The 24,819-nt window shown below is 37.6% G+C and overlaps 1 protein-coding gene across 8 annotated transcripts in view; it reads left to right on the top strand.

Moving 5' to 3' along the window:
• Positions 1 to 24,819, top strand: part of BDP1 (B double prime 1, subunit of RNA polymerase III transcription initiation factor IIIB) — a 78,720-nt gene that overhangs the window by 10,773 nt on the left and 43,128 nt on the right. For 6 of the 8 annotated variants that reach the window (XM_050946816.1, XM_050946819.1, XM_050946818.1 and 3 more), the window contains exons 7-21: positions 46 to 140; positions 561 to 615; positions 1,642 to 1,785; positions 3,704 to 3,988; positions 5,673 to 5,844; positions 6,976 to 7,132; positions 8,507 to 8,589; positions 10,104 to 10,266; positions 13,655 to 13,746; positions 14,558 to 14,714; positions 15,380 to 15,465; positions 16,583 to 16,814; positions 17,397 to 17,593; positions 18,422 to 18,635; positions 19,323 to 19,516. In XM_050946816.1, coding sequence (XP_050802773.1) covers positions 46 to 140; positions 561 to 615; positions 1,642 to 1,785; positions 3,704 to 3,988; positions 5,673 to 5,844; positions 6,976 to 7,132; positions 8,507 to 8,589; positions 10,104 to 10,266; positions 13,655 to 13,746; positions 14,558 to 14,714; positions 15,380 to 15,465; positions 16,583 to 16,814; positions 17,397 to 17,593; positions 18,422 to 18,635; positions 19,323 to 19,516 — 2,326 coding nt within the window. The remainder of the gene's footprint in view (positions 1 to 45; positions 141 to 560; positions 616 to 1,641; positions 1,786 to 3,703; positions 3,989 to 5,672; positions 5,845 to 6,975; positions 7,133 to 8,506; positions 8,590 to 10,103; positions 10,267 to 13,654; positions 13,747 to 14,557; positions 14,715 to 15,379; positions 15,466 to 16,582; positions 16,815 to 17,396; positions 17,594 to 18,421; positions 18,636 to 19,322; positions 19,517 to 24,819) is intronic. The other 2 variants (XM_050946817.1, XM_050946815.1) reach the window with 2 other exon arrangements.

Genomic DNA, 24,819 nt, shown 5'->3' with positions numbered 1-24,819 from the left:
TGATAGCACTCAATACTTACTTGTGTATGTATATTTTTGTTACAGAAACTGACATGTTCTTTTTAGCTATTAGCATGGTAGGAACAGACTTCTCTCTGATTGGTCAGCTGTTTCCTCACAGAGCAAGAACAGAGATTAAGGTAGGTAAAGCAGAGAATGATATTACCAGTGCAAATTGTCAGCATTTACTTTTGTTCTCAACCTTTTGCATGCTGTTTATACAGTATTTTAGTATTAATAACTTTTGATGGTACATGGTTCGGTGGTAAAATTTGTGGTAACAGTACATTTTCAGAATGTAGTTAATATCCACAGTAATATGTCTGAAATGGATAAGATGCTTCTTGATCTGATACAAATTAGTTAAACTTCCTAATTTGAAGTAGATACACTTGTAAATCAAACCAGTGTGTTAGTTAAAACTTTTATTTCCTTGTGGGCAACATTTTCACTAACTAAAGGAGTATTTTATCCTGTTTTTCTACCTTGTATATCTGTAGTACTGTAACATTTGCTTAGTGGAGCAGGATTAATATAATTTACAATATACATTTTTTCAGAACAAGTTTAAACGTGAGGAAAAAGCAAATGGATGGAGGATAGATAAAGCGTTCAGTAAGTTTTTACTTAACACCTGATTAGAAGAATTTAATTATGAATATGTAATTCTTTTATGCTCTAGTTTGTTTGATCCAATAAATTAATTCTACAACAGGGTGTGTGTTTGTAATACTTTACATTTAGAGGTTAATGTAGTGGTTAAAGTACAAGATTGAAAGTAAAATTTTTAGCTTTTATTCTCAGCTCTGTTGATTTGATGTGTAATTTGGGCTAAACATATACTTTTTCTGTGCTTCAGAGTCTTTCTGTGAAATGAGAAGTAATATTTAACTATCTCACATGTAGGATCCATTAGTTACTAATTATAGAGCACTCTGAGAATCTTGAATGACAAGTGCTCTATAGGTACTACTGTTACTTTCATGAAATGTGAGTGTCTACTTCGTTTAGCGCAGTAGTTCATAATTTGATATTGTGATGCAACCTGAATATTTGTTGTTTTTTCAGAATTTTCCAAGCAATTACGTGTAACTCTTTCTTAAGCTGTGTCTACACTGCCACTTTCAGCACTAAAACTTTAGTCGTTCAGGGGTGTGAAAAAACACACCCCTGAGCGACCAAAGGGTTTAGCTCTGAAACGTGCCAGTATAGATAGTTCTTTAATGCCGGGAGCTGTACTCAGGTGATAAAGCTACCCCTGCTTGTTCGGGGTGGGTTTTTTATTGGTGGGAGAACTTTTCCCCAGTGATATAGCATGTCAACACTGCGCATGTCGCAGCTCTGCCATGGCTGCAGTGTAATGTGGGCAGTGTGGACATACCTTAGATGCTATGGGTTTTTTCATTTACCTTTGTTTTAAAATTAAGCTTTTGAACACCTAATATGTTACCTCTGGTCTGTGCAAGCTTTCAGTGCCACTCGTATAAAAGAAACTGACTAGTCATGAAACGTGCAGTATGGAAAGTGGTGGTTGGGCATGGAAATCATAAATGAACTATTTGTTTTAAGAAAGCAGAAGCTTGAATAACTTTATTAATTGTGAAATATTACCTTTTATATTTCACTCTTTTAACTGAACAGAGGAAAAGCGACCATTTGACTTTGAATTCTTTGCCCAGTTGCTTGAGGAAGTACTGGCAGATGAGAAAAAGAGGAAGCAAAAAGCTACTAAAAGACAAAGTTCAAAAGAGAAGAAGCCACGCAAATCTCGGAAAAAGCAAAAAGGTACTTAATTTTAGAATTTTCTGTTCAAGAAAATAATATAGAGTAATACTGTTATAGTGCTTCACTATTGGGTCATTGAACAAGGGGAAAAAAATCCTCTAAGAAATGTCATACTTCACTGTTCTGAACAGATTTCTTTCAGGCAATGAGAGACTTCTGTGACATTATTGGATTCCTAGAAGGACTTTTTTCAGTTCTTAATTTGCTCAATTAGAGGATAGTATTAGCCAATTTTTAGAGAGTATCTTATATGAAATAAAATTGTACTACTTTATTCAAGTTACAGTTGATTTGGAATCTTGTATTTCCTTTTTGGAGTATTTCAACTTGATCTGTTAATAAATATCTTAGGGTGCTCACAAATTCACTTTTAAGGCTTTGGCACAGGCACTGAAAGCCTTTCATATTGATACACTCTTATTTAGGTGACTTTGATTTCTCTAGATCCAATTTCTAGAGAAATGCTATAGTTTTGACTTGCCTTCACCCACTATAAACTTGCAAGTACATTCTCTTTAGTGAGATTCATTTAGCTGGCTCACTTTCTCAGTTTAAAATAAAGCATAAGATTTATTTTCTAGTTACTCTTAATCTTTTAATTTTTTATATAGTACTTCAATGCTTTTGAAAATAATTTCATTAATTTTTATGCATGTTTTGCTTTAGAAGTAGTGTAAAACTATTTATAGTTTTTAAAATGTAATGTTGTGACTCTCTGAACTGTCAAAAACTGTTTCAGGAAAAATGGCATTGAGAACAATATATGAAAAGTTTTTACAAAGGTGAGACTGTCTAGGAAGTAGCAGCCAAAAAAGTGATTCTGAAAGACCATTGTTGTCTTTAGAAATTTACTTGCCTGAAATTACTAGATAAGATTATGAATATGAGTTAATGGAAATCATGCTGTCTTTTCCTTCCTGGTGGATTTCACACCACATGTAAAACGTTAAGTTTTTAGTTGTGGGCTAAAAAATAAACCTAGTTTATACTTAATGTAGTATAAAAGGCATGTTTTTTTACTCTGGTCCTGCCTTTTGGGTTTGTCACTTATACTGGTGGGGAGGGGAATGACAAAAATTAATGTAAAAATATTAACATGCAAAGTAAAAACAGGTTTCAGAGTAGCAGCCATATTAGTCTGTGTCCGGAAAAAGAACAGGAGTACTTGTGACACCTTAGAGGGTAACAAATTTATTTGAGCATAAGCTTTCGTAGTGGGCTGTAGCCCATGAAAGCTTATGCTCAAATAAATTGGTTAGTCTCTAAAGTGCCAAAAGTAAAAACAATTACTCATCATGTTTAACACTGTATACAAATCAAGATTTTTGCGGTGATTGACTATTGGTATTTCAGAACGTTTTAAAAAGAAATAAGTAATTGAGTCATTTTTAGAAGCTATTTCCCAAAACCAGAAAACAATCTGCCTAGAAAGTGTAGGTTTCTAATACTTCTGAGTACTGTAGTATGTAGTAAAAACTAATTAGATAAATTCTTTGAACTACCATAGCATATTATGCCATATGCAGCCACAAATTAAGCTCTACTCACAATAGTAGGGTTTTTTCCCTAGGAAGACAAGTACCTACTTTTCATGTTGTAGTAAAGTCAGTGTAACTACCCAACTTAAAAAACCACAAGGATAAAGTGATGTGCATTAAGTATAGAATGACATTTTTAACAGTCTCGGATACAAGGACTGTCTCCTAAATGTGTGGTGCAGCATCAGTTAACCAGTGCTGAGACTTGATTGCGTCTGGTTGGTTGTTGGCCAAAACATTTCTTTAGGGCTCTATTGCTATATCTGACAGCATATTGCCATGGATAGATGAATGCACCAGACATTGATAAAGGAAAGACCTTTGAGATTCCTAGTTTATAATGCTAGTATATTTATCTGGAACTGTACTCTCTTTGATAGCTAAAGTTGTCAGTGGAGAAGCAGATAATGACCAGGATGCTCCTCAGGGTGTCAGAATTTCTGATGCAGAAACAGAAGTGGATGCTGGGACGGCTGAGAAGGAGAATGAAGAATCTCTGAGTGTCTCTGAACAGACAGAAGAACAGATTATATTGGAGCCTGTGACAACCAAGAAGAAGAGGAAGAAGAAGAAAAAAGATGATTCTGAACTGGAAGTGGAGAATCAGGCTGAAGAGGGAGCTGCCCCCCCCAAATCAGCTAAGGGTGGGAAATCCAGCAATAAAAGTAAGATTAAAATGCTCAGCCATAATCCATCCTTCTACTGTTGGCAATGTCCCAGTTTGTTGTGCATTAGCTGCCCCATTGGATTATAAACCTCAAATTTTAGCCTATGGAAATACTTGGTGTGTTCTCTTTGGGCCTTTGTATGGTATAAAAAATTATAACGTGTAGGTACTATTGTTGGTTTGGAGAGGATGGTAATTGTTTTCTTTCAACTTGGGTCTAACAATTACCATCCTCTCTGAGTTTACCTGTACCCTCTTTAATCCACCTCCTTCTCAGAAGCCTGGGAGAATACAGGCTTTTCAGTGTGCTCTGAAGATCAACAGACCATTGCGGGAGAGAGGCCCTCAACTAAAGCTCATTTCTCAAAAAGTGCCCGGCAGCCAGTCCCCTCTCTTTTTAAACAGGAGGGCCTTGGTTGATACAAAGTGCCATTTACTGCACAGGGGGAGAATTCATCTCTTTGGTACCCAGGACTCCAAACCATTTAAGGTTTTGAAGTGAAAACAGGTTGAATTACGTATGGAAACAAATTGGATCTTTCATTGCAGACCTTGAAGCACAGACATAATTTATGAAGCACCTCTAAGCAAGAGCACTACCACTTTCTGGACTACCTGACATTTTATGGTGGTCTTTAGATATAACTTCTGATATCACATTACAACAATCTATTACGGAATATTGTTTGGTTTAAACCACTGTGGTCGCACAGGTGAGGTCTCAGCTATGTTAATAAACAATATGGATCACCCTCAAAAATGTAGTTGGGAAAAATATATCATGAATTCATAAACCTTTTGGTGAAAGTTTTCTAGCATGTTTCATTTTAAAGGGCACTGTCAGGTAGTTTTGGCCCCAAATTTAATTTTTTTTTAAATCACATCTCCAAACAGCCCCCATTACAATATTTTAATTTAAAAAAAAATCAACCTTGTTTTTGTTGAGATGTAGAAATTTTCCTTAAAAGTATTTAAAACTGCAGCATTATTATGTGAAAATTGGATGGTGAAACTGCCTAAAAGCTCCAAACTGAATGGGGTGCAAACCAATAAATTAAATCTAGATTTTTTAAACCTCTTTGATTGTTGATTAATGTAGGTAAAGAAAATGTTTAAAATTTTAACCTGAATTCCTGTACAATTTTACTATAAATTACAGTATAACCTTTATAATTACATAAGCCTACAATTTGTAATGGAGAAGGTTGCATCGTTTTCATTGACGGATAATTGATACTTGTTCAATGACGCAACCATTGTTTAAAAACAAAATCTCCAAACACAATATTATTTTCTTTATAGACTTCAAATTTTACTCAGTTGGAAGAAAGTGACTTTCTTTTTCCTGATCGTAGCAACAAATCTGAATTTATCCCAAAGTTTCAAAGTTTAGCTATCTATACCCATAAGTCTGAACTTTCAAAGTGAAGTCACTTTTTTTTTTTTTTTTTTTTGGTTGTCTTAATTTGTGAGCTGCCCAGTCAGAAACACTTTAAATGCCAGATTTTTCTGAAATTCAGGTCCCTCTTGGATGTCTCAATTTGGTTCTCAAAATAACTTCTAAAATTGAAGCCCTATTTTTGTTACGCGCGTTAGCGTTTTCTCTTGTGAATGTTTTGGAATCTGTACCTACCAGGCATTTTCTGGAAATACATATTAAACACTTAACAATTTGCTAACAGAAAAAAATGCAGTGTCTGGTATGAACAGTGATAATCATACTGAATGTGGGGAGGAACTGGATGTTCTTAATCAAGAAAATGTGGATGAGACTCCTGTCCTGGTGGAGCAAGAATCACACTCCTGCTTACAACTGAATGATAAAACTGAAGAAAGTCATCTCAATTTAGCCAGGTAACTCTTGTTACAAACACAAAAATCAAACCATTTCTTGCTAAAATTTAGTTTTGTTTTGTTTCATTCTTACCATCACATTCATTGGCAAAGATGGACAGGATCTTCGGTTTCCATGTGTTGTCAAGCTTTGCCCTCAAGGGTGGTAGACTCACTTTAATTTTAAATTTTAACATGATTTTTACCCTGAAAGCCTCCTCTTAACTTAATAAAAATGAATGCTAAACCCCCATTTAGTGATTCTTGAAATCCAAAATTTCTCTTATTTTTGGGATGAACATCAAGACCAGTGACTTATTCTAAACCTTTCCCTAAAGCTTTAAGGAAAATGTGATGGTGCCACTAAAGTAGAGCTTAGTAATATTACTACTGTACTTTGTGGCGGGGATGGGGAGAATGGGGGGGTTCTGTACACTTCTTTTTTTAACTATAAAATGTGTTTTCTGTAACATTTGTGGGGAAACAAAACTATACTTAGTTTAATACTGAGTTGAAACATAACCAGGTTTTCTCAAAGATGCAATTGTTTTTGGTCATGAACTTTGAGAAACTTTTTTACCGTATATAACGCTTCACTTTGTGTCACTAATTTCCATGTTTCCTAAGGAGATTTTCGTATCGCCATTACACAGATATGATTGATGTTTTGTAAATGACAAGATATTTATGGAAGAACTATAACACTTTTAATAACAGTCTCTGAGTTGAAGTAGAACTTCATTGTGTTGATGAAGCTCTTCTTGATATTCTCTGTTCCATATTAAATTTTCTCCATAAAATGAGAGAGTTCCTGTAGCCAATTCAGAATATTCAAAAGCTTTTTTGCTTTTAAAATAATTCTTCCCTTGCAGTGCTTAAAAGGCAGTTTATTAAGATAAATCAAAGCTTTTCAGAACTTCTGTATTTGGTTGCAAGAACTTTATTTAGATGAAGGGAATGAAGTTGGCAGTCATAATATTTGGCAGGTTCAATAGAATGCTTAAAATTTCTGCAGATTGTCCAGATGGGCAAATTCACAGTGGTAGCACTATATATTTAATAACTCCAAGTGCAATTTGATCTTGCAACCCTGATTAACTTGTGTGTGAAAAAGTACTGATGTTACATTTTCTCTGAATGCCTTATTTTCAGCTTTCAAGATACTAGTGCTGGATTAATAGAAACTGAATCTTCTGAACCACAAATCCCAGATATCATCTCTGGATCACAGGATCGGCAACCTTCAAAATCTCAAGCTTCAGGTACCAGAAATAAAAAAGGAAATGGTGAAGAGACCAGTAAAGCAAAGGTATCTTTGTTTGTATGGATCTTTTTGATCTCCAGTAATCCTTCTCACATTACTAGTAGCATTCACATAAAATAAAGATTTCTTTGATAAATATCTCATAACATGCTCACATACAGCTCAGCACACAAAGTCATTAAACCTGGAAATATCACCAGAAGTCAAATTGCCACTCAGTGAGATAAATTACTTTTATTGGTTTTATTTTAGTAGACCAAACTGATTCAAGGAATATCATGTTTGGATTGGGTTTATCTCATAGTGCAAAAATTTAAAGTTGCTGTTTAAGCTGTTCATTACCTTTCCAAAACAAAGGTTATGAAGGAGAAAATTCCACTATTAAAATTCAATGTTTTTCGTTGTCTTGGAGCCAAGTCCTGCGGGGACTTGGTACCATGTGCTTGCTAGCATAACTAGTAATGCTTTGTCTGAAGGATTCCTTTAATTTTTTAATCTTTCTAAGACAAAAAATGGTCTTGTGGCTGAAGCATGGGAGGGGTCAGGAGATACTTCCTATGCTACTTTGGGCAAGTCACTTAAACTCTTGACCCTCAGTTTCACCATTAGTTTAGATTTAAAAAATAAGCAAACTTCCCCATTTTTACTGGGAGGTTGGCTAATTCTAATCTTTGTGAAGCACCTTGAATTCCTTGTGTGCGAAGTGTTATAGAAATACAACACTCTTCTGCCTCAGAAGAAATGAAATGGACAGAATAACCTGGACCCTGTAATGTTTCTCAATCCTGCATACAAACCAGAACTAAGTAAATAAGTTTTCAGGCCAACTAGCTATGACAATATACCGCTATTGTAACAGGAAGGACAGCCTTAAGAAAAACATGCAGTCTCAAGTCATCACAATCAGAATGCTTATGTAACTATCAGTAATGTTTTTACGTTGTAGATTACGTGTTCTGTGGTTAAGTGAAATTAATTTGATGCACAATAAATTTCCTTGGCAATCTGAAAACGCCAAACCAGCCAGTACAGGAAATACACCTTTGAGAATATCTATGTGATGAAACAAGTGTAGATAAAAGGAGGACAAATAATTTTATGTAGCAGAAATGCTTTTGTTCCTATATAATCGGTAGACTTTATATTTTGCCATATCGGTTGATCAAGAATAATTCCCTTTATCATTCTTGCTTTTTGGAATAATGCCTAGTGATCTCTGGTAAAAAGATTATTTAAAGCCTACAGCCAACAATAGTTAAAATTGGTAGTAGAATTTTGCTCACTTGATTTAACTGAAAGATAAAAAAAGAAGCCTTGTGTTTGCTTTCATTTGACAACAATATTTAACTGTCTCGTAGCAAGAGTTTCTTCACTATTGCAGGAATCGGGAGTTCTAAGTATTACTTTGTTTCCACATAGAACGATGAAGTATGTGATTTATATAAACCAGATGAAAAGAAAAGTACAGCAGGAAAAAGCCATGATTCTAAATCTGAAACAATGTGAGTAGTTCTGCCTAGCACTAGTAGTCCACTGAGAGTTAAATCTATATTTCTCTAATTTGGGGGTGGGTAGGTATCTGTTCACATGGCACAGCAGGTGATCTTTTGTTTCTCTTTATTTATTTTAAAAGTACTTCAAATAGAACTAAGTTTCTGTTGCCAAAGAATGGCTCTTATAGTTAACTTCAAAATGTTGCACAGGGACAAGAAGGTTATTTTGGTTTTAATGAGAGTTACAGCTTGTGCAACTTAGGCCTGGTCTACATGAGGGCTGGGGTTGGGGGCAATCAATCTAAGTTATGCAACTTCAGCTATGTGAATAACTTAGAGCTACTGACTGTCTTCACTGCAGTGAGTTGCTCTCCAGTCTACTCTGCCTGCGCCTCTCTCTCCAGTGGAGTACCACTTATATATTAGACATGATAAATTGAGCCCCGGTGGATCGATTGCTGCCTGCCGATCCTGCGGCTAGTATAGACAAGTCCTTAGTATACCAAGGTCTTGGGGGTTCATTGTCAGGATAAGAGCACTGAACAAGTAAGGGATGGGGATTGAATTAATCTAGTATGTAATAGTGTACTATTCAGATCTCCTGATCTTTATGCCATACTACAGCATACTAACTTCCTTCTGCTGTCTCCAGCCTGGGACTACTGCCTTTTTCATGTTTTGTGTCAAGCTGCATTAGGGTTGTAACTGGAATTTAATGAAACAGACAATAGTAGACAAAACTTTTTTTTATTGAACAATGCAACCTTAAATGTTTTGATAAGAGAAGTTTATGTATCCAAAACGTTTCAAATTTACAACTAAATTGTTTATTAAAGGAACAGAGGAATTAAATGTAGTCAATTAAACTGATTATTTCAAGTCAGCCTGAGAAAATTTTCAAATGTGCCTCAGTGAAAGTCTTGTCTAAGTCTCTTGAAAATGAGAGAGTCTCCTAAATTACTTAGTCTGACCTATTGTGCTATATTTATAAAGCTTGACCTCAAAAGTTAGATGTTTTCCACCTGATTCTTTCTTTATATAGGAAAGCAGCCTTTAATTCTGAGGTTTTTGATAGAGGTTCATGGATTCAGCATATTTTTTACTTCAGTGTTTTAAGAGATTATCAGTTTAGGCCTTAACATTTTGTGTTAAATTCCGATTTCTTTTTAATCAGGTTTATTTTTAAAAAGAAAACTTCTAATAATTCAAATAACCATAAAAAATTTTTTATTCACCCTGGAACTGTTACATTTTCTGATATTCTCTTCAAAGGTGTGGCCCCATACAGTGCTGAAAACCAGTAAACTTATGAAGAGTGTCCTTACACACTTAGAAAAGATTCTGTACTTTCAAGAAATAAAGCATACCCACAAATGTCATAGAACACAGTAATGATTTCTGTCAGTTACTGTTTTATTGTATGGAATATATAGGTAACATGTTTTTGGAGGATATATTTGATCACTCAGAGTACTGGATTTCTTTGCTGTGAATATCATAAGCTATTGTTTTTGTATCTTAAGGGAAACTGAAAAAGCTGCCGCTGGAAAGCCATCTGTGAGAGAACGCCTGCAGAGACCTAAACCCAACTTAGCAAGGGCATCTGGAAAGACAGAAGCAGCAGTCCAAGAGAAATTTGAGGTCAAGATTTCTTCTCCAGAGTCTACAGAAGGGGCTGAAAAAATGGTGGGGAGCAGCAATGTTAATTGCAGATGCTAACAATTTTGTGTTTATATGTAAAAGTTGATTTCCTAAATCTTGGTGACCTGTTCTGTGGCTCATCTGACCACTTGTATAGCAATTGCTTATACGTAGATGATCAAGTCAGGCGTGTTGGTTTTAGTGATTAGCAGCATGTCTGATTGCTTCACATCTGAAGCAGTTGAGCTTTATCCAAAGAGGGCATGGAATGTCAAAACTAGGGGATGGACTTCGTGGCTCTCTCACAAGATAATTAATTTGAAGCTTGTTCTTGGCACCTTGAGGTGACACTGAGGTTCATTAGGGGAATTGTCCCAAAGCGGTGACTTGAACTGAGATGATGGCTTGGTAGATTAAACACATTTTTAAATGGGGTAGATGTGACATGTCTTGCACCTTAAGGTGCAGATTCTGCAAGGTGACTTGTCACCTAATGTTAGGAGGGTTGATATTGGACAAAACCGGCAGCCAGGCCAGGTTAATAGGTTAATGGTACCTATTATATGCATGATTTCATGTAGCTGAGTGTCTGTTAGTCCTGTATGAAAAGAGCTTAGCTGCACTGGAGAGGAGGGAGGGATAGCTCAGTGGCTTGTCCTGCTAGACCCAGGGTTGTGAGTTCAATCCTTGAGGGGGCCACTTGGGGATCTGGGCAAAAATTGGTCCTGCTAGTGAAGAGAGGGGGCTGGACTCAATGACCTTTCAAGGTCCCTTCCAGTTCTAGGAGATTGGTAGATCTCCAATTATTATTATTATTATTTTATTATTTTATTTATTATTATACAAAATAGCATAAGGCAAGCCCAGAGTTTGTGTCTGTACATTAGCTCCCAAGGTAGAACCAGTTAATTTGCTGATATGGTTGTTGGCTGTTTTTATTTTCAGCAACATCTTAGTAAGACGTTGCTGGGAAATCAAGATGTGGTCCAGTGTGATACCCAGATACACTGGCTTTGGGTCATTGTCCAGCCTGTGTCCATTTGGGAAGATATTGACCTGTTCGTTGGCCTTTGTGTGGTATAGAGGAAAGCAACTGGATGTTGTCTTTTTGGTGATAGGTTTAAGTCTCCATCTTTTACAATAATGAGCCATATCTTTCGTGTTAGCATTCAAGACTTCTTCTATGTGACTGAAATCCTGGTTCTTTACTGCCAGACAGATCACTGCGAAGATAAAACGCAGTGATTGGGAAGGTTCTTTCAAGTAATTTGTACATGCAACTTAGCAAAGCGATGAGGAAGTAGTAATTTTGCAAGTCACTGCGCTTTTTCAGGTTTTGGCAGGACTATTACTTTTGCTATCGGCTAGATCTTGGGTATTTTATTCTTTGGATGACTTGAGTTAGAAACTTGGGTAGCCATTGTCTGCTAGTTTTCCCTTGTTCTTCAACAATTTGGTGGAGTTGTTATCAAGCCCACAGGCTTTACCTGTTTTCAGTATTTCAGTATTCTATTTCATCTGTGGTGAAAGGCTGGAGGTTTTTTCAGCATCAGGTATACCCTCTTTGTATTGCACCATTTGTTCTTTATCTCTCCTTCAAACTTTCTGTCCTTCATCCACTTTTGTGGAATTTATCTGGGGGATAACAGTACTGTTTGGAGAGACTGAACAATGGCACTGTGCTGGATGCTTCTAAGCAGCACCAAGTTTTCTAATTAGTGCCCAGGCTTTGCTGTTGTCTCTTGATATGTTTAGTTCCGTGGTAGACTGCTCCCATCTTGCTATTCTAGAAGTGTTCAAGCTGTCTAAAAGATGTGTGGTGATATCTGGGTTGCCATGTCTTCACATTGCTTGAGGAATTCTGCAAACTCCTCATCTAGGCAGGGAATATAGGTTGTATAATGCAGGCCCTACTTCATTTGTGACATTGCTGAAATTGCAGATCCTGCAATATTAGACCTCCACCACAATTTTGATTTTAATTAGCTTACTTTGCACAGTACACAGTTTTGCATACATTTTGAGTATGCAGTTAGTACTGTACTAACATTCAGTGACCTTAAAAGGCTAAAGTAACTGGACTTGATTTCTTTAGCAGTTGTGTTTGTGACTTTGTCTTCTGAATTGTATATTGTACCAGTTTTTTTTTTTTTTAAATGAATGTAAAATAGTTGCATCAAAATGTCTGGCTATCAACAAAATTAGCAGGCATAACATAATACTTGAGTGTTTATATTGTTCCAGCAATTTTTTTAAACAAATAGGTTTACTCTTGCTTTTTCCGAATTACCACTATTAATAAAGGCCCATTATTATTTTTCTTCTATGACTTTCCATGCAGCTCAGCGGCAATTGTTTGAAGATCATCCTGCAATTCAAGTAGGGCCTTACTTATAACAACCTCTTGGAATTTACCTGGTGGCAGCTTTTAAAATTTTTTTGTGTGAACTGCATGTAAGTTGCTTCAGTAGAGATGTTGTGTGAATTGTGTGAAGCTGGGCCAGGTTGCTTTCTGATAGTTTCAGCAAGGGTTAATATTGATGCTTATGACAGGTATGGTTACTCCAACTTTTGGTAAAATTCAGACTATGTTGACTGTGGGAAGTTTTTCATTATGCTACTGTAGCTTGAAGTAGGTGATGGCCTGTGATGGTGGTCCAGGTGAGATCAGGTGAGTAGTCTTGCTTCCATCTGGGAGAATGAAAAGTACTCTGTTTGGATCATGGATGAGGTGAAGACCATAGAATGAAACCCAGTCCAAAAAGTCAACTCCATTTTGATCTGACTCTGTCTCTCCCGATAGTGTGTTGGCTTTTAAAACCTGTCAGGCTGTGGGAACTTAGGAATAATATTTAAGGGAGGGCAGGCTTGGTTGTGGTGCACGTACTCTTTTTTGCCATTCTGAAATGATACTCTCTCAACATCAGAGATCCGAATTAGATTGGAGTGGTTCGATGCCAGCAAGATCTGCTTTAACATGGGTTGCATGGCCCCATTTGCTATGCAAAGGGTAACTCATGAGGTCATAACCTGTGGTGTTAAGGCAGCTGCAGAAAGTGAGTTGATGTGTCTCCTGAAGACAAATGACATCCATTTATGTTTGGAGGCTAGGGACTGGAGAATAAAACATTGAGCAGATGAGAGGCCTTCAACATTTAGCTGAAGAATTTTCAGGGATAGGACAATGACCAAAGCTTCTTGATCATGGTTAAAATCTCTGAGATCACTTGTAAATCCATGCTGGCCAGGATCTGACATGTTTAGTTGGTGCTTTTGGTTTCTGTTAACAATGCAGGATACTTATGGGGTGTACAGTGGGAATGTAGCTGCATTATACCCCATCTGACCACTGACTTTGCAAATCAGATTTGACTCAAATGCTCTATCTTTCATCTCTCTGTCCTCTATATAAAAATATTTTATTTTAATTCAGTGTACCATGGAAGCTGGTGAAGATAACACAGCTGAAATCACCAGAGATGAAACCACAGGAAGAGAGATCAAAGTCGTAGAGACTGAATCTCAGTGAGTATGCAGAGATCAGTTTATCGTATCATCTTTACTTTAACTCTTAACTGTTTACTGCAGTGTCTTCTAGTTTATTGCCTGCAGTAGTCTGTTGTAGTCCTTCCGTAGGCTGTTCTGATGAACTATGATGCAAGTGCAAACTGAGGAGACAAGTGTGAATCCTTAACTTGGCTTCTAGATTTCCCAGGACAATATAGAATGAATGGCAATACCATGGAGGTGTTGCACTCCTCTCCTGGCAGGCTGACGAGAGCCAGATATCATATAATACCAAACCATTCTTTTTAACTCAGAAGCTTTATCAATGATGATTTGAACCTTACTGGGGAGGGGGTGGAACTCAGTGATAAGATGTCCAGGGAGGAGTAGTTGAAACTACACAGGGATAAAATAGACTTTCATTAAGGTATATACTTTGATTCTTCCCCACATTCCACAGCTTGCTGCCTAGCTTCTGAAGATTGGAGCAGAAACTATAGAGAGTAAGCCACGTAACTCTGTTACAGAGTTTGGAAGACCTAATGCTACTGGAAGGGGCCAAAAGACTAACTACAATATTTCAGCAAGTGGATCATAGGATTTTCTGTAGTGTTTCAGATAAAAACAGCTTCTGCATGTCAAAGAAATGTGCAAACATGCAAAAAAACCAATAATACCCCAAAGGCAACACTGTATTTAAGATCCTTTTTTAATAAAGGAAATTGTGCAGGTCATTTGAAAATCATCTTTTCTTATGTCTGAGATGACATAAATAGGCTTGAATGGCACAAATGCCGATTCTGAATGCCATACTTTTTTTTTCTTGTAGAGAAACTGAAAAAGCTGTTACTGAAAAAGCAGCAATGGGAGGGCGTCGGCAGCGATTTAAACCTAATGTAGTAGGAGCATCTGGGAAGAGAGAAGCTCCTGTCCAAGGTGAAGGAAAGGACAAAACTCCTCAAGAGCCTGAGAGAGCAATTGAAAAGGTATTTAGCAGAACAAAACTAACTGGAGATGATAAACATTTGTATTTTGTCATGTGTCTAGAAAAATAAACCTCTATACCTAATCATGTTGGGTGGGGGGGATAGCTCAGTGGTTTGAGCGTTGGCCTGCAAAATCCAGGATTGTGAGTTCAGTCCTTGAGGGGGCCATTTGGGGATTGGTTCTGCTTTGAGTAGGGGTTGGACTAGATGATCTCTGGAGGTCCCTTCAAATCCTAATAATCTATGTTATTTGTCCCTTTTGTTGCTGAATGTAACCAGAAGTCTCAGTCAACAATCTGTGTAATGGATTTTTCTACATTTATCACTTATATTGTGGTAGAACCTAGAGGCCAAAATCAGGTTGCGAGCTTGATTGTGCTAGTCACTGTACAAACTTACAGTAAGTGATGGTCCCTGCCCCAAAGAGCATACCATCTAAAAGGGTAGATGTTGGACATAGTTCCCATTAGATTTCACAGTGCAGTGGCCTCAAGATCTCTTCTGTGACTAAGGTCCTCGGCTGTGTAGGACATATCCACACCTTCACCTACAAACCTGGTATCTTTTAGGCTCAGCTATTATCAGTTCTAACACGACTGTTTATTACATCTTTTATATAGCCATGCAAACGTTACATTTCTTCATTTTAATTTTCTACTCTTCAGCAGAGTACTGACCAAGGTAACACACCTGACAGTACCAGAGGGGATACTACAGAAAAAGATGGGAAGGTCTCAGAAACTGAATCTCAGTAAGTATGTACAGAGTAGGGAGACATATTCTGCTATTTTCAGCTCTTTCCCTGCCTTCTCCTTTCTGATAGTGTTGCATGGAATAATGAATATAAAAGCTTTTGCTCTTAAGTTATATGTTTGGCAGTCTTTTCCAACTTGCATTTTAATAAGTGGAGCAGATAGTGTCACTGTTGTTCAGATGAAATTTCGTGGACTATTTACAAGGTGCAGGTAAGATAAATGCCAAACAGTTAAAGGAAAAGCTAGTCCCTTCAAAGAAAACAAATTGAATTGTTAAGTTTAAAACAAGTTACAATCATGGATTTCTTATATTTTTATATGACAGAAAATAACAGGATTTGACATTTACAAGGGTAAGAAAATTCACACTTAAAGTAACATATTATGTGGCATAACTCCTTATGTTTCAAGGCACAAACTAACTGCAAACTGTCTAGGGCTGGGAAGAAATTTCCTATAGTGTGGGCAGGTTATTCTGTTGTGTTTTTTTAATAGTTTCTTGCACTTTTCTTCCTCAGCCAGAATCATGATGTGTGTAATGTGTCTCCTGTGTGGTGGTGTATGTTGTAGGAAGGGTGTAGAGTAGTAAAAAAAAGACACAAATTCTTAAGATTCAATAAGGGATATGGAGACTTGAAGAGATGGGAAGGCGAATAAATAAATTGTAGCAGGAAGAAATACTCAAACTTTTGGTCAGAGAAGTGAAAATCTGTGTATGGTATATAGCGATGATAATTATACATGTTAGTTGCTTTTTAAAACTTTATGCTCTCTGTAAAACTATGCATCAATCTTATTATACTAATGTAATCGTGCTTGGAGTAAGGATGTAAAAAGGCTTATTGCTGGCTAAAAATATGTAACTGTCTCATAATGGCAGGGCAGAGGATGGAGTTTATCCATGCATTCTATAAAAATGTTTGCAATTGAACATTTCAAACTTACATTTTAGTGGGGTCAAATGTCATTTTAGTCTAGAGTATATATTTCTAACTTTCTTTAAATTTGCAATAAATAATGTGTCTGTACCTATGGTTGTTAACAAACTAAAGAACAATTTGCTGTTAGATTTAAAATCTGGGACATTGTTATTTTCAATGTGTGCCTTTCCAGGTCTAAAGAAATATCCTGTTTACAAGAAGGTGGCAAACAGAGTGTACTTAAACCAGCACCACTAATGAGGGGTCGAATGCAGAGGCCAAAACCAAATGTAGGAAGGGCAGCTGGAAGGCAAGAAGTATCAACAACAAAAAAAGATGTAGAAGATGAAAAAATGGAAGTTGGAGAAACAGTGAAGAGTTTGCTACATTGTGAAAACAAAAGTGGTGCACTCCTCACCACAAATGTAAGTTTCTCTTATCTGAGCTCTAAGACTTCTTTGCAGCTGCATGGACGCATTATATTATTATCTGGAGCCCAGGTAGATGTCTTAGAGCAAGCAGATGGTCAAAGTGTAATCCACAGAATTCCTGTGGTAGCTTGTAGCCACCTTGCCTTTTAAAGGTGACTGAAACTTGTTAGGATCTGAATTCAAGCACTTGGAGAGTCTGTGTTTCTACTGGAGTAGCACATTACATCCCAAGAATCAAAAGTGCCGCGAGTTGCATTCCTTACCTTGTCTGTGATAACAGCTATAAAATGGGGAATACAGAATCTAAACTCCTATCTTTCAGAGACAAGAAAGACAGTTTGTAATATTTTAAATCTAAACAAATATTAAGGATTTGGAATCTTAAATCGCTTTCTTTATTTTACAAATACCTAGTGATAGTACTTGATATGCCTCTGAGTGAGGGGAGGCTTGTTTAAGGGTATATTAAATGTTAAATTGCTTTTGCAAAACGTACGTTATTTTTCATTACTTTCCTTCCTACAGAGAAGAGCTTTTTCAAATCTTTTTAATGAGGGAAATTGTTGCTCCTTTTAGGATGCAACAGGTAATGAAGACATCCTGCTGTGTTCTGAGATATCAGAAAAAGAAGCCACTGCAGGAGCTGAGAAGGTGGTCTCAGTGCGTGTAAAACAGCATTCCCAAGAGAAACCCTTGAGATCTGAGAGTTGTGAGCAAGAAAAGGAGTCATTATCTGTGGATGATTTGGAAGATGGTTCAGATTTTGGTACAGGGTAAGTTTAAGGAAAGGGGAAATGCAGAAGTATTAGATGTCTCCACAGAACTAACACATTAATCTTCAAATTCAGCACTCACATTTAGCATCATCAAAGTAAACATTAAACTGATTTTTAACCAAGCATATCTAACAGATCACTTTAACGTTGGATTTTTTAAAGTAAACCTGAAAGCAGTAGGATTTCAGACAAGATGGCTAATAACTAGTTCCCCTTTAATACATTTTATTTCTTTTTAAAGCCTAAAAGAGTTCCTTGAATAGCCCTCTTTAAAGTGTAAATGCTATGAAAAAGGATCTTGGATTGCGAGTCCAATTTTCAAACTTAAAGATTTTTTTATAGGATGCCTGGAACCTGTAGGTCTAGACTTCAATACAGTTCTTGCCTACGAATACTTAAGTACTCATTTGAACTTTTAAAATATGGAATTTGAACTTGCTTTTAAGATTGAGGTGCCACATGTTGAAAATTGAGTTTAGATCTTATATGAGGTTTTAGATGCTGAGAGACACTTAAACTTGTAGTGATTGACACATTCCTCATAAAATAAGACTCGGCTGTATTAATCCAAAAGTTGCTGCTTTTAGCGAGACATCTCTTTGCTTGCCCGCCCATTATTTTATAGTTTTGTCATGTGCTTGCTTCCTTCTCATATCCCTATTAACCTTTGGCAACAACCTAAGTAACTGGAAGCTGTGGATTGCATGCTTAGCTACTATACTGAGGAATAGCTGTTTTATAGAGGGTCATGTGTTAGTTTCAGTTGACCTAGGCTATATGGTTGTTGCTGTATTGCTTCTTTACATATTTTCTTTGGTTTAACAGAGATGCAGGAAGTTCTCAGCAAGAAGAAGAAGTGGCTGTTCAGACAACACATCTATTGAGGAATCAATTTCAGAGGCCAAAATCAAATTTAGGAAAGGAAGCTGGAGGAGGGCAAGTTCCAGGAGTGGATAAAGATATAACAGAGGACAGCACTGAAAAAGAAAACAGTTTGATACAGTGTGACAGTAAATGCAGCATGCTTCCTGACCTAGCTGTAAGTTTGGATTTTTTTTAATTAGAGCGGAGACTTTGGGGGTGTCTTTGAAAAGCTGTATTTATGTGCATTATTGTAGGTGCAACTGAGGAAAAACATTGTCAGAATTTTTACATAGAAGTTTATCCTTGTTGAACCAGGAAACTTGTAAAAGCTTAGAAAAATAAAAATTTCCACGTAGTGCTGTATGAAAATGTACAGTGAAGAACAAGCCTACTGTTGGCAGAGTAATAGTTCAAATAGTCAGTTATTTTCCATCATTAGCAGTCCAGGTGTCTGTCTTCATTCTCGCCATTCCCTCTGCTCAGAAGTCCACTCAGCTCAGAAACAAAAGTGCTCTCATAAAACATCAAAGAAATAATCCACAGTAATCTCCAGTTCAGTTTTAAAGCAGACATGGGTCATTCCCCTGAAGTACAGGACTCTAATATTAACCTGTTGTGTTGGGCCGCATGCCAGTTCTTACTGACAAACATTTAAATTTCTGTATGTCTCAGTATTGGGCAAAAATTGGGGCTCTTCATTTGTGGACACTGGACAGCCATGGAAAAATTCAGACAGTGTTTAATAATAATGTTAATGAACTTTGTCTCTTCTGCTTAAATTATAGGTATTCTTTTCAGTTATGTAGCATAATATATTTGAGTGTTTTAGTTCAGATGTTTACACTCTTAATGTGTCTTTTAGAAAGCAGCAAAATGTGAAGTCTTGCCATCCTGTCAGCCATTAGGAAAAGAAGACCCTGCAGACTCTCAAGAAGTATTTGCAGCCCCAATAAGCCTTCAGTCCCCTAAGAAGCTTTCAGGATCTGAGAGTGGTGAACAAAATGTCTCTCTTCCATCTGCAGATAACCAAGAGAAGACTTCAGCTGTTGCTGCCAGGTAAAGGTTCTTTTCCTTTGTTTTATTTCCTGAAAGTAATAGTGAGGGAGTTACAAAATGAAACCAGTCGCCAGGTTTTCAATTGGCTAAATAAATTAGCTAGAAGTACCTCTTTACATTGAACTTTTTTATTTTTACATAGTAAATGCTGAACTGTCCTCTAATTGAATTATTTCTATCCTGCACTTTGAATGAGTATATATTGACTTCAGGGTGGTAAATGTGATATCTTCAGTGGAATGACTTACCTCAGCATTTTCATGAAAATTGGATGTACAGTAGAACCTCAAGAGTTATGAACACCAGAGTTATGAAGTGACTTGTCAACCACATACCTCATGTGGAACTGGAAATACGCAATCAGGCAGCAGGGACCAAAAAAAAGCAAAGTACAGTACTGTGTTAAACATAAACTACTGAAACTTTGCTTTTTTTCTTTTTCTTTTTTCTTATTTTGATAAAGCAAGGAAATGGTTTCTGTGCTTGTTTCATAAGAACATAAGAATGGCCCCACTGGGTCAGAACAAAGGTCCATATAGTTCAGTATCCTGTTTTCCAACAGTGGCCAGTGCCAGGTGTCCCAGAGGAAATGAACAGAACAGGTAATCATCAAGTGATCCATTCCCTGTCACTCATTCCCAGCTTCTGGCAAACAGAGGCTAGGGACACCGTTCCTGCCCATCCTGGCTAATAGTCATTGATGGACCTATCCTCCATGAATTTATCTAGTTCTTTTTTGAACCCTGTTATGCTCTGTGCCTTCCCAACATCCTCTGACAAGGAGTTCTACAGGTTGACTGTGTGTTTATGTGAAGAAATACTTCCTTTTGTTTTAAACCTGCTGCCTATTAATTTCATTTGGTGACCCCTAGTTCTTGTGTTATGAGAAGTAGTAAACAACACTTCCTTATCTACTTCCTCTACACCAGTCATGATTTTATAGACCTCTATCATATCTCCCCTTAGTCATCTCTTTTCCAAGCTGAAAAGTCCAAGTCTCCTCATACGGAAGCCATTCCATACCCCTAATCATTTTTGTTGCCCTTTTCTGAACCTTTTCCAATTCTCACATATCTTTTTGGAGATGTGGCGACCATATCTGAACACAGGATTCAAGATGTGGGCATACCATGGATTTATATAGAGGCAATATGATATTTTCTGTCCTCTTATCTATCCCTTTCTTAATTATTCCCAGCACTCTGTTTGCTTTTTTGACTGCCGCTGCATACCGAGTGGAGGTTTTCAGAGAACTATCCACAAATGACTCCAAGATCTTTCCTGAGTGGTAACAGCTAATTTAGACCCCACCATTTTATATGTATAGTTGGGATTATACTTTCCAATGTACATTGCTTGGCATTTATCAACATTAAATTTCATCTGCCATTTTGTTGCCCAGTCACCCAGTTTTGAGAGATCCTTTTGTAGCTCTTCGCTGTCTGCCTGGGTCTTAACTATTTTTAATAATTTTGTGTCATCTGCAAATTTTGCCACCTCACTGTTTACCCCTTTTTCCAGATCATTTATGAATATGTTGAATAGGACTGGTCCCAGTACAGACCCCTGGGGGACACCGCTATTTATCTTCCTCCATTCTGAAAACTGATTATTTGTACCTATCCTGTTTCCTATCTTTTAACCAGTCCATGAGAGCACCTTTCCTCTTATCCTGTGGCAGCTTACTTTCCATAAGAGCCTTTGGTGAGGGATCTTGTGAAAGACTTTCTGAAAATCTAAATACACTACATCCACTGGATCCCCCTTGTCCACATGTTTGTTGACCCCCCTTAAAGAATCCTAATAGATTGGTGAGGTATGATTTCACTTTACAAAAGCCATGTTGACTCTTCCCCAACAAATTATGCTCATCTACATGTCTGACAATTTTGTTCTTTACTATAGTTTCCACCAGTTTGCCCGGTACCAGCCTGTAATTGCTGAGATCACCTCTGGAGCCCTTTTTAAAAATTTGCATCAGATTAGCTATCCTCTAGTCATCTGGTACAGAAACTGATTTAAATGATAGGTTACAGACTACAGTTAGTAGTTCTGCAATTTCACATCTGAGTTCCGTCAGAACTGTTGGGTGAATACCTTCTGGTCCTGGTGACTTATTAGTGTTTAATGTATCATTTGTTCCAAAACCACCTCTAATGATACCCCAATCTGGGACAGTTCCTGAGATCTGTCACCTAAAAATAATGGCTTAGGTTTGGGAATCTCCCTCACATCCTTAGCCATGAAGACCAATGCAGAGAATTCATTTTGTTTCTCCGCAATTGCCTTATTGTCCTTGAGTGCTCTTTTAGAAACTCGATCATCCAGTGGCCCCACTGGTTGTTTAGCAGGCTTCCTGCATCTGATGTACTTAAAAAAAAAAAATAAAAAAATAAAAAATTGCTCTTACTTTTTGAGTCTTTCACTAACTGTTCCTCAAATTCTTTTTTTGGCCTTCCTAATTGTTTTTTTACACTTCATTTGCCAGCGTTTATGCGCCTTTCTATTTTCCTCAGTAGGATTTAACTTCCACATTTTAAAGGATGCCTTTTTTTGGCTGTCACTGCTTCTTTCACTTTGTTGTTTAGCCATGGTGGCTCTTTTTTGGTTCTCTTACTATGTTTTTTTTAATTGGGGGTATACATTGAAGTTGAGCCTCTATTTTGGTGTCTTTAAAAGGTTTCCACGCAGCTTGCATAGATTTTTCTTTTGGCACTGTACCTTTAATTTCTGTTTAACTAACCACCTCTTTTGGGTGCAGTTCCCCTTTCTGAAATTAAATGCTATAGTGTTGTGCTGTTGTGGTGTTTTTCCTGCCACAGAGATATTAAATTTAATTATATTATGGTCACTATTACCAAGTGGTCCAGCTATATTCACCTCTTGGACCAGATCCTGTGCTCCACTTACGATTAAATCAAGAATTGCCTCTCCTTTGGTGGGTTTCAGGACCAGCTGCTCCAAGAAGCAGTCATTTTAATGTGTCAGGAAACTTTCTCTGCATCCCATCCTGAGGTGACGTGCCCAGTCAATATGGGGATAATTGAAATGGCCCATTATTATTATTTTTTTATTTTAATAGCCTCTCTAATCTACCTGAGCATTTTATTGTCACTGCCACCATCCTGGTCAGGTGGTTGGTAATATATCCCTACTGTTATATTCTTATTATTAGAGCATGGAATTTCTATCCATAGAGATTCTATGGTACAGTTTGATTCATTTACGATTTTTCTTCATTTGAATCTGCTTTCTTTCCCATATAATGCCTCTCTCCACCAGCACGACCTGTTCTGTCCTTCTGATTTTTTTTTGTACCCTGTTATTACTGTATCCCATTGATTATCCTCATCCAAGTTTCTGTGATGCCTATTATATCAATATCCTCATTTAATACAAGGCACTCTGGTTCACCCATTTTATTATTTAGACTTCTAGCACTGGTATATAAGCACTTTAAAAACTTGTCTCCTTTTAGCTGTCTTCCATTGCACAATGTAATTGAATGGTACTCTTTTTTATTTGACTGTTTCTAATCAGACCCTGCTTGTATTTTATCATTTTCCATCCTCTCATCCTCACTAGGACATCGAGATTTTCTGTAATGGATTCTCCCCTAAGGAATACCCAAATCATGTGCTCCTCTGCAGCTGTCGGCTTTCTCCCAGCTCTTAATTTAAAAAGTGCTCTATGACCTTTTTAATGTTGAAGTGCCAGCAATCTGGTTCCATTTTGGTTTAGATGGAGCCCATCCTTCCTATACAGGCTGCCCCTTTCCCAAAAGTTTTCCCCAGTTCCTAATAATTCTAAACCCCTACACCATTGTCTCAGTCACGCATTGAGACTCTGCAGTTCTGCCTGTCTAACTGGCCCTGCGTGTGGAACTGGGAGCATCTCAAAGAATGCTATCATGGAGGTCCTGGATTTTAGTCTCCTACCTAGTAGCGCCTGTCCTTCCCTGTGTCATTGGTACCTACATGTACCACGACCACCAGCTCCTCCACAGCACTACACATAAGTCTATCTAGATGTCTCAAGAGATCTGCAACCTTCGCACCAGGCAGGCAAGTAACCATACGGTTCTCTCAGCCATTGGAAACCCAGCTATCTGTGTTTCTAATGATTGAATTGTCCATTACTATTACCTGTCTTTTTCTGATAGCTGGAGTTCCCTCCCCCAGAGAGGTATCCTCAGTGCGAGAGGATACCACAACATCATCTGGAAGGAGGGTCCCAACTATGGGATTGTTTCCCTCTGCTCCAGTTGGATGCTTTCCTCCCCTGGAACTTTCATCCTCCTCAACAGAACAGAGGCTGTCAGACCAGGGGTGGGACCGTTCTACTGTGTTCTAGAAAGTCTCATCTATGCACCTCTGTCTCCCTCAGCTCCTCCAGTTCGGCCACTCTGGTCTCTGAAGCCCATACACGGTCTCTGAGGGCGAGGAACTCCTTGCACCGAATGCACACATATGCCACCTGCCTGAAGGGCAGGTAATCATACATGCTGCATTGGGTGCAATAAACTGGATAGCTGCCACTCTGTTGTTGAACTTCTGCCTGCATTCTCTTTTTACTCCTGCAGCTGGTTCCTTTGTTTTGTTTTGTTTTGTTTTGTTTATATAAAGGAAGTGTTTTTGTCTTTTAAGTTTAAAGAACGTTGTGTTCTAGCCCCTGCTCACATCCCCCCTGGAGAACTCCCTTGCAAAACTTCCCTGTTAGCCGCTCCTGTTCATTTAAATTAAAATGGTTAAAAGCAGCATTTTTCTTCCTGCATAATAAAGTTTCAAGCTGTATTAAATTAATGTCCAGTTGCAATCTTTTGAAAGAACAACCAGAATGTTTTGTTCAGAGTTATGAACATTTCAGACTTATGAACACCTTCTATTTCTGAGGTGTACTTAAGCTATAACACAAAAGCAAATTAGTGAGTTTCTGTCGGAGACCTGTAGAAAATCACTGCAAACAAAGCTAATACCTAAGACAACAGAATTCTGTCATGGATGCACGGAGGTAATGAGGCTTCTCTAATGCTCTTCTGCAAAATATCTGCTGAGATGAGGAGAAACTGCAATTTTTTTTTTTTCAAATTACTATCTGCTATGGCAGAGGTTCACAGCCTTTTTCTTTCTGAGGCCCCTCAACATGCTATAAAAAGTCCACGGCCCATCTGTGCCACAATAACTGGTTTTCTGCATATAAAAGCCAGGGCTGGCGTTAGGGGATAGCAGGCCCGGTAATTGCCTGGTGCCCCATGCCACAGGGGCCCCTGCAAAGCTACATTGCTCAGACTTCAGCTTCAGGCC

This window comes from Gopherus flavomarginatus, chromosome 3, assembly GCF_025201925.1.
Source record: "Gopherus flavomarginatus isolate rGopFla2 chromosome 3, rGopFla2.mat.asm, whole genome shotgun sequence".
Lineage (NCBI taxonomy): Eukaryota > Metazoa > Chordata > Testudines > Testudinidae > Gopherus > Gopherus flavomarginatus.
Note: the sequence above shows the minus strand (reverse complement) of the source record. Positions and strands in the feature narration are given on the sequence as shown.